We start from the raw sequence: 9131 nt of genomic DNA, 5'->3' as shown, positions 1-9131 counted from the left end.
ATGCTAAAAAAGTGTTTTAATCAGCTCCAGAAACATTTGATGTGCGTGATACATATAACAGGCAGTGAGAACAACAGAGTAGATGCAATTAGATTACAACAGACTGGAAGAATGTGCTGTATGCCCTTCTGTTAATGTCCACTCATAGCCTCACTGTGCCCCACTCTCACCCTCAAGGTGGCTTATTCTTCTTTCGCCCCATAAAATCATAAACCCTCTCTCGCCATTTCAGCTTCACCATAAATGGTCGAAGGACTGCGTGCCGGAACTCACGTGACATATAGGACAATCACAGAGACTCCTCTCTAGGCTGTGTTGTGGAAAAGGATGGGCTTGACCATGCCCGAGAGGATCTTGGGCACATGAACGCTCACAATCTCCGAGATCATCTCCGGGAAGTTGACGCGAGTCTGCAGGGACTGGGCTTGGATGAACAGATCGTAGGTGAACTGGTGCAGCTTCCTCACAATCTGAGAATGACAGGAAGAGGGAGAGGTGGAGATCACGCAGAGGTTATTAGTAACAAAGATGATGCGCTTGAACGTGTGCACCACTGAAAAATAACAAAGCCCGCAGATAAAAGAGGAAATAACAAACAACACTGATGGCTGTCTGCTGATATGAGCTTTAAGAGGTGATTTAAGAAGATGACACTCATTGTGATGCTCTAAGCTTCACAGGCAGAGTAAAGCCGAAGGGGCTCTGAGCTGCAAAGTCTTGATGAACTCTGGGTTTCTACCTACGGACAAAGGTGAGCCTTTGGGTAAAACCACGGTGAAATCTGCTGCAGCTCTGCTCTCTTTGGTAGGAAGCCTTCCAGCTCTCCTGGTCACATGTCAGGAGTTTTTCTTAAACTTCTAATTCTTCTTACCAATTACTATTAAAAGTTCCACTGTTATTAAGGAGGAAAGCAGTCCATCTACACCCTCTTGTGGTTGCATTCCTCCCAAGAATTTCCTTCTTTCAAATCCATGTAAGCATAGTTTGGGATTAACAAAATGTTTAACTATGACTCTCGCCATTACAAAAATCATTGCAAAAAGGTTTGTGTGTGCCTGTACAAATATAAACAGTGTCTCAGGCCTTCCAAATCGTTGATAAATATCCTTTCAAAAGCAGCAAGCTCAGAGGACAGTCAGGCGTGTCTATATGCTGCTTAAATAAAAAAGGTCTCAAAGTATGCTTTCTTTCAGGCTTTACTCACCTTAGCTTGGCTACATCTGGGCATGAAGGGGGGTGTGCAGAATAAAGTCAAAAATGATACGGTCCATAGATGATAGAAAACATGCATTGTGACCCTTAAATTTGGTAACACATGAAGACAGATATGACTTTGATGCTACTCAGTCAACTCACTCAACAGTCAGATAATCACCAAAATGTTTTAAAACCCAGTTCATTTGATTAAGTCTGTTTTTTTTCCGTTTTTTTTAAATTATGCTTTTAAAAAGGAAACATAATATAAATACATGTGAACATATATACCTGTTCACATACAGTATATCTGTAAAATGAATGGATAATGTACACATACAGTACATACACACATACATGCCTAGATAGCAGGGGTTTTTTAAGGCAGTTTTTGTCTTTATATAGCTGCTGTTTTCCTTGTGGTGAAGCTTTTGTGGTTTTACATTTAACACTTTACCACACCCCCAGCTAAAATCAAACTCAAATTTTATAAAAATATAACATTATTGAGTCACACTGTCCTCTGCTGGGTATTAACTTATCAAATAGAAATACAATGCGGGGTGTGGCTGTAAAACAATAACAGCCTTTATGACTCATAACTTTTTCATCGTTTCCCCAGAACTGGACCATCAGACAGGTAAGTCTGTTTTGTGTTAATTGTCTCTAGAGATCGTCAACTATCCTGAGCTAACTGGTGTACCAATAAATAACAGACATGTCAATTATTTATATTCTCATTCCAAGACAAAACTTGGACAATCTACATTTTCTTTTATTGCTTTAAAGTGCCCTGGATTTTATTTGGACGTATAAAATCCCTCCTTCCCTCTCCGCACTCTGAGCAGTGTGTACACCAGTTAACACAGCTCTTCTTTTTTGCAGGTTTTAAAATGTAACATCCATCGCCTGTGGGTGGCACAAGTATAAAAACTGCAGAATTCATTATGGAGCATTACAGCGATTTTTGATGTAGCGATGATACCACCGGAGGGTGACTATCATTTTCCCTCCTGATATGCATCCAGTATAGAGAAGCTAAAACTGGAGCCATGTGACCCTATGTGTTTAACCTCAGTTGATGGCTGGGGACTAGTGCACAAATTGTCACTTGAGAAAAAAATGAGAAGGAATTACTTCTGTAAATGATACTACTGTTTGTGTAGGTCTGTCTCAAACGCAACTAAACTAGACTGTGGCTTACATTTTAAATATAATCACTGATGGCTTCAACTGAAGTAATCCAGCCATGAAATGATCAAGAAATCTTGATGTAGCCTAGTTAGTTAATAAGTTAACACAGTATTGCTATAAGCCAAATACAGTGTTTGCGTACTTTGGGAGGCGCACCTTGCTCTACACTACCCCCTGCTCAAGTAGCTCTGTGAGTAAACTAAAATTACATTTATATAAAGGTTAAGAGTCACAGCATGGTGTGTATGTAGAATTGCGTCTATTACCGACTGGAGGTAGTCCAGCAGCTGTGTGAGCTGAAACAGTCTCTGTGTGCGGGTGGTCTCTCCACGGTGGCTGGCCAAACGGTCCAGCTCCTTGATGTAGGAGGTCCGCAGTTCATCAAAACAACGCTGGCTCTTCAGGCCTTCCACTGGCACTGTGACCACAAAGCCAGAACACAACAATAACTCTCACAGACTTTATCCATCCCATCAATTCTCTGAAGTAATGGTTGCACTCTATGGTAGTCATATTTCACTTGCTGAGTTGACGCTCATCGTATTATTTCAGAAACAGTCCCAGCAGACTCACTGATGCTGAAGAGGACCAGGGCCTTCATGCAGAGGAACTCCTCCTGGGTGACCTTCAGCATGCAGAACTGCTGGGAGAGCAGCTTCATCCTCACACAGTCTTCATACATACTGGACACTTGCATCCGCTGGCTGGTGGGAAGAAAAAAAAAGAAGAAAAACAGCGTGAGAGGAGAAGAAGGAGCACCAGGTGCGACAAAAGGAGAAACGAGGAGCCAAGAGAGGGTCAGGCAGAGAGAAATATAGAAAGGATGGAAGACAATTAATGGTGGGAGACGCGAGAGCGAAGGGAAAAGAGGAAAAAGTAGCAGAGGTGAGAAAAAATGAGTAAGATGGATAATGGAAAAAGAGAACGACAGAGAGGCAGAGAAAAATGAGGGTCAGCAACAAGGGCAGGCGTATCCATTACCATGCAGGTCAGAAGCACCCCGACAGAGTGCCAGAGGTCTAATGCAGACAGGACGAGTGTTTTGCTAATGTTGTGCGAAACAACAGCCAAGTGAAAGCTGTTATGAGGGCCTGTGGCTGGCTTTAGCATTCTGAGCAACACCCTCATTCAACGCTGAAGACAATTTACTGATACCAAGGGGTGGAATTGCTATTCATGTTCCTCATGTACAGTAATTTGCTTCACAAACTCTGCGTCAAGTTTTTAAAAGTACAAAGAAAAGACAGAAGACAGAAGCTGAGACGTTTTGATAGAGGCTGGAGGAGGTGGCGGTGCGAATCAAAACCCAATGCAGCAGCAGTTCTGACGAGGGTTTTCGTAAAAGATGAAACGGAATAAATCATCTGAGGTGATCCCTCTGCGGCCACGTGGATCAGATGCAAAGGAAACGGTAGGAACGGAGCAGACTTGTTTACTGTCTCGCCTAAAAAAGACGATGTTCACTGTGTGACTTTTTAAAATTTTCCTCTGAAGCTAGTATTCCACTGTGCCTTTTTTCCCCAAATCATGATGACAGGTGAAATCTCATGATATTCCAACAAACCCAAAGTCACAGTGATTAGTACAGCTGTTAAGGCCTTTCTTTGTTTGATAAAGAGACTAGCGCCAGGTATGACAAACTTCTTGGATAAAACTTTGTTTGATTCAAGAAGTATGTCGTGCAAAGTGAGTTTTTTTTTTCTTTGTCGTGACTCACTCATTGAAGACCAGGTCTGGAGCAAAGTAGAGCATGGAGCTGTTAGTAAGGGTGTAGGACCTCCAGCCCAGGGCGAACACCATCACCCCCATCCACGACAACTGAATCACTGACATCTGATCGTCCACATGTAGGTCACGGAAACCTGTTAAAAACACTTATTTAATCAAAAATCTGCTTGTTCAAACATGATAAAGTAACACTTTACAGATAATCAAATAAACGTGAAGACCTCAAACTAATAACAACAGTAATATCATAGTATGGGGACATTGCGGCTCATTTTTCAGTCTGCCATTCTCAGCTTAAATATGAAAATATCCCCCTCTAGTGGTTAGTAGTTGAACAGGCTGGTGTGCATTGCAAGGCATTGGCTGCTCCAACATGGAAGTTTAACTGGCATAAAATTCTGGCAAGGCCTGTCCTCTGTTACGCAAGATCTTGAGGTCTAACGGGTAACATAATTTTCGTAATAGCTTTACAGCTCATCTAAAATACTCTTAGGAGTTACACAAGTGATGCTCCTTTGTGCCTGGTTCGCCTCTCACAGTCTCTTGGTCAATGTGATAAATCGGGGCTTGCAATGTGCAGCTTAGCACGAAGTACAAATGGTTCGTCTAGCCGTACACTGAACCACCTACATGTGGCACGGACTACTTTGCAGCGTGCTGCCTTGGTCCAGATGAGTTTACCTGGTATTGCCTTGGCCCAGCGCACCACGGTTACCAGCTGTCTTTCCCCCAGCTCATTGAGGCTGGTGAGCAAGGACGCAGGGCTGTCTGGCTGGGCAGGGTCGTGCCCGGCATTGACCACAGCCGGCTCGATGGCCTGCAAGACACTGAGCAGGGTGAGGCAGGAGCGCAGGGTCGGGGGGATGCCTAGAGCCAGGGCCTGGGATGCCGCTAAAAATAGACAGGTGGAATGATACGCAGACCAGAAGAATAGTATAAAAAGAAAAACAACATCTTCGACATGTTCAATATCGAGTTAGCATGATACTTGAGTTTACGTGACACTAATCCTCACTTTGAACCCTGGCAGCTGCACTTCCGGGCTCCAAGATGACATCTTTCTTCCCGGCCCTTTCTCCTCTCTCTCCAGGCACCCAGGGAGCCAGGAGCTCCTCCTCTCCGTTCCTTGTCTGTCCGGCTCCCTTCAGCCTGCGACCTAGAATCCACCACAGACGATACAGACGAGCAGAAGACAACCGGGGTAAAAGCGAGATGAGGAGCTTCCATTTCAAGTTGTTTTGGTCAGATTATTACACAACAGATAGCTGGGACAATCAAGAAACAAACTGGGATAGAATACATATAAATGGGGCTATACCTAATGGATTCCAGCCCATGGAGCTGTTCCTTATAAAAACCTTGTGGTTTTGTAAGGTATCTGACCCCATTTTCCAAATACACACTGCGCATTCTTTCCTTTCCCCGGTGTCTCACTCTCATCTTTGGTCCCTCACCTTTAAGGCTCATTCCCGACATGAAGCACCTCTTCAAACGGCACGAGGCGCAGTTTTTCCGCCTCAGCTTGTCGATGGTGCAGTCATTCCGGCTGGCACACAGGTGGTTCTGCTTACCTGGTGGGACACAAAAGTCCTGGGGGGATGAGGGGAGCAAGTTCAACAGCGCCCAGGTTTCCACTCATAGCAACGCAATGTGGGTGTTTGCTGATAACAAATAGCTTGCCCTCATAATGTCAGGTCACTGTGCTCTGCCAGCATGAACGAGCGAGTGGGTGTAAGAAATTAAATCAGTGGACGGGTAATTGTGTGTGTGCACTCACGTGTGTTTGTGTGTGTCACACCCACCTGCAGCGGCCCTCTTGAAGAATACTTTGCAGCTGCCACAGGTAACCGCTCCATAGTGGCAACCCGAAGCATCGTCGCCACACACTTGACACACTCTCCTGTCTGACAGGTACACACCTGGAAACAAATCCTCATGCCTGGACACACACACACACACACACACACACACACACACACACACACACACACACACAGGCACAAATACATACAAAAGTGCTGTTTTTAAAAGGATTCAAAACTGGGTAGTGAATTTTTATCTTAGACAGCTACAATATACCTATAAAAATAAGGGCCGACAGTCAAACAGACGTATATAAGGATCAGATTTAGGTCACTAGGTCTGAGTGTTAGGCTGCCTGTTATGACATTTGGGACAAGTCCCTATATCCAATCCAATTAAAATAGGAGATTTCCCTTCGTTCATGATTAATTACATGACAACATGTCATCTAAAAGACAAGCAAATTGAAGATTACTACAGTCTTTTTAAGACTTTCCCTTAAGAATCAACAAGTGGAAACTGAACATTTTCTTCCTCTCCGAGCCCAGAATCAGCAACAGGTGCTGTATCTCCTGTTTATAGCAACACTGATATATTAACTTGAACTTTGCGTAGTCACGGCACAAATAAGGACAGTTCTGGAGAGTTAGGGATAGGGTGAACTTTGATTCAGTTTAGCTGCAGGCTGAAACACAAACTTGGCCAAGGCCAAGAGGAGCACATGCAGCTGTTACAATGCTGGCACACAGATGTCTCTGCTGTGGCTGAACAGGACAGACATCTGCATTAGGCACCGCAAATAACAATACAGAATAATCATGTGGGTAACACACTACAATACGGTACACAAAAATGTACTTCATAACTTCATGATTATCTGACATTACTTTTTGGAGGCTTTGTTTGAATTTTACAGTTATTAAACTATTAACATCCACTCAACAAGTCCATAAAGGAATATCAGATAAGCCCAGTCTGCTCTCTAGTAACCCATCATTATTTACTGTAGTCCTCAATTCAGAGTTATTCATTAACGATTCCTTAATCTTCTGATTCGTTCCTCTTGCGTTCCACTGACATTTGTGTGTACCATGAAATATCAACATAGTAGTAATAGTATAAGTTCCTAGGAGGAACTGTAAAGCTTGGCAGATTAAAGCGTGCTCACTATCCACGCTGTTCACGCAGCATTTGACCTTTTGTTTGTGATTAGAGAAAGGTGAGACTGAGTGAGTGTCAGGAAAGAATGTGTGTGCGGATCTTAACAGGATCGCCCTCCCGACCTGACGCCAATGAAAAGCAAGTCAGAACAAATCATGCATATCGTACAATTTCCCCCCCCGGGGATCAATAAAGCATTTCTGATTCGGATTCGGATTCTGAAACCTGTTACTCACCTGAAACTGCGGTCCGAGCAGTCCACCCAAACTGAAGGTTCGCTCTTGATGGTGGAAAAAGTGGCCTGCCCTTGAGGAACTGCACTTTGGTAACTTTCCACTGGACCGTACCCCTGTGCCATCACCGCTCGCGTGCCACCTTTACCACCCTGCTCACGCGCGCTGTACCAGGCACAGTGGCATTCCTGCCTGGATCCCAGATCGGCTTGCCCGCAGTTACAATATTTACAAAACAAATTATGCGCGCCGGGTCCCCCTCTCTCCGGCTCGGATCGGCCGCTGTACTCGCACCACATGCCCGGGCTGTCTCTGTATAGGACTGGGTTGGCAGAGTACGCAGAGTAAGGTTTCAAAGGTAAGAGCTGCGGGTCCACCTGAGAGGGCGCGGGCAGCTCTTCCACCGGGTTCATATACAAGTTTGATTCCTTGCAGACGTATCTGGATATCACCGGGCCGAGCGTCACGGTTTGCGCTCTGTCCACTTCGCCCGATCTGAGCAGATCCATGCAGCTCACCTGCTGTAAGCCGTGGCACACTTCTCCAAAGTCGTCCCCCCTTAGGTTAGAGTCACTCAGCAGAAGGTTCCGAGCCGCTCCTAACTCCGGCACCGCTCGGGAGCTGTTCTCCACGGCGGGGTCGAAGTCTGCAAAGGCGCCGCTGGAGCACTGGTTCATGCCGTTGAGCGGAGAAGACACTGTATCCAAACCCAAGGACACTGACACTGCCTTACTGAGCTCGGCGGTAGTCGGGCACCCGCAGGTGTCCGCAGACCGGTCCCGCTCATTCGTTAATAAAGACGTTCCTTCTAAAGCAGACGAGCTCGAGCGAAGGGCCATCTTCAGCTCGCGTCGTAATAGTTTATGGCAGCGCGCTGGTTGCACGGAGAACAAATAAAACAAGACTCTCCAGGAGAGAAAACGCCTACCCAATGAGACTCCGGTACTATGCCTCAGAGGACAGGAAATTCAGAGCGGTAGTCGACGTCTGTTGCTACAGGGAAGGGACGTCCCGTCGATATGTGCCGCTGGCGAACTTTTTTACAAAGTAACCGTTTTCTACGCTGAAGCTTCGGGTTGTTTTCCTGAAGCTCAGACTCAAACTCTCGTCATAAGTAGGCCAAACTGTTAGAAACCGCGTAGGGAGGACTTTGAACTCTGGCATGTTGACGGGTTTACATAGAACACCAACCCTAAATGTAACTTATTATCTCAATTAGATGCCGCGCCTCCCGTTACTTGACTGCAAAAAAGAGAGTAACCCCAGGCCTCGCGAGAATAGCCGGGGTTAAATCGCACATGCACTGTTTATCGCCATAAACACGTTAAGTCCGATGAAGTACAACTCGCCCTGCACAATCACTGCCTTTGTAAAGGGCTATACAAGATATTCAGTGACAAAGCGGAACAGTTTATATGGAGGGTTGAATAGCCATTCTGTATTTTCTTCTGTTTATTTTTGGACAGCATGGGATGGACGAGGACGTCAGCAGCAAGAGAAGACTGATGACAGCCAGAAAAAATCTTAATCATAACAAAACCGGTCCAATCTCTATTAACTATAATATAATATATATTTCCTTCTGTTATTTAGTAATAAAAAGAAAAGGATTGCCTGTTTCTTTGAGCAGTCTGGGTTGTTTCTGGCAGCCCTGTTCTGAGCAGAAGTGGAGGCAGTGACATGGCAGAGGTGCAGCGACGGGAGCTGAGGTGAAGGGGATCATATACACTTGCACATCAGTGGCGACGTAACTCTTTTTAGTTTTGTCTTTATTTATGTTAGATAGACAAACATGTATTTGAAGGTGATAATTAGCTT

General features: G+C 45.0%; 1 protein-coding gene across 1 annotated transcript; it reads right to left on the bottom strand.

The window, feature by feature from the left end:
- Positions 1-305: 305 nt before the first annotated feature.
- Positions 306-7860, bottom strand: LOC139291222 (progesterone receptor-like). Its single transcript, XM_070913189.1, has 9 exons — positions 7317-7860; positions 5919-6055; positions 5571-5687; positions 5228-5272; positions 4798-5040; positions 4106-4250; positions 2962-3092; positions 2655-2806; positions 306-470 (listed from the first exon to the last, which is right to left on the bottom strand). Exons 1-9 carry the CDS (start codon positions 7820-7822, stop codon positions 306-308), a joined length of 1641 nt encoding a protein of 546 aa, XP_070769290.1. The 5' UTR covers positions 7823-7860.
- Between the last annotated feature and the right edge of the window lie 1271 nt (positions 7861-9131).

This window comes from Enoplosus armatus, chromosome 10 (assembly GCF_043641665.1).
Source record: "Enoplosus armatus isolate fEnoArm2 chromosome 10, fEnoArm2.hap1, whole genome shotgun sequence".
Classification (NCBI taxonomy): Eukaryota; Metazoa; Chordata; class Actinopteri; order Centrarchiformes; family Enoplosidae; genus Enoplosus; species Enoplosus armatus.
Note: the sequence above shows the minus strand (reverse complement) of the source record. Positions and strands in the feature narration are given on the sequence as shown.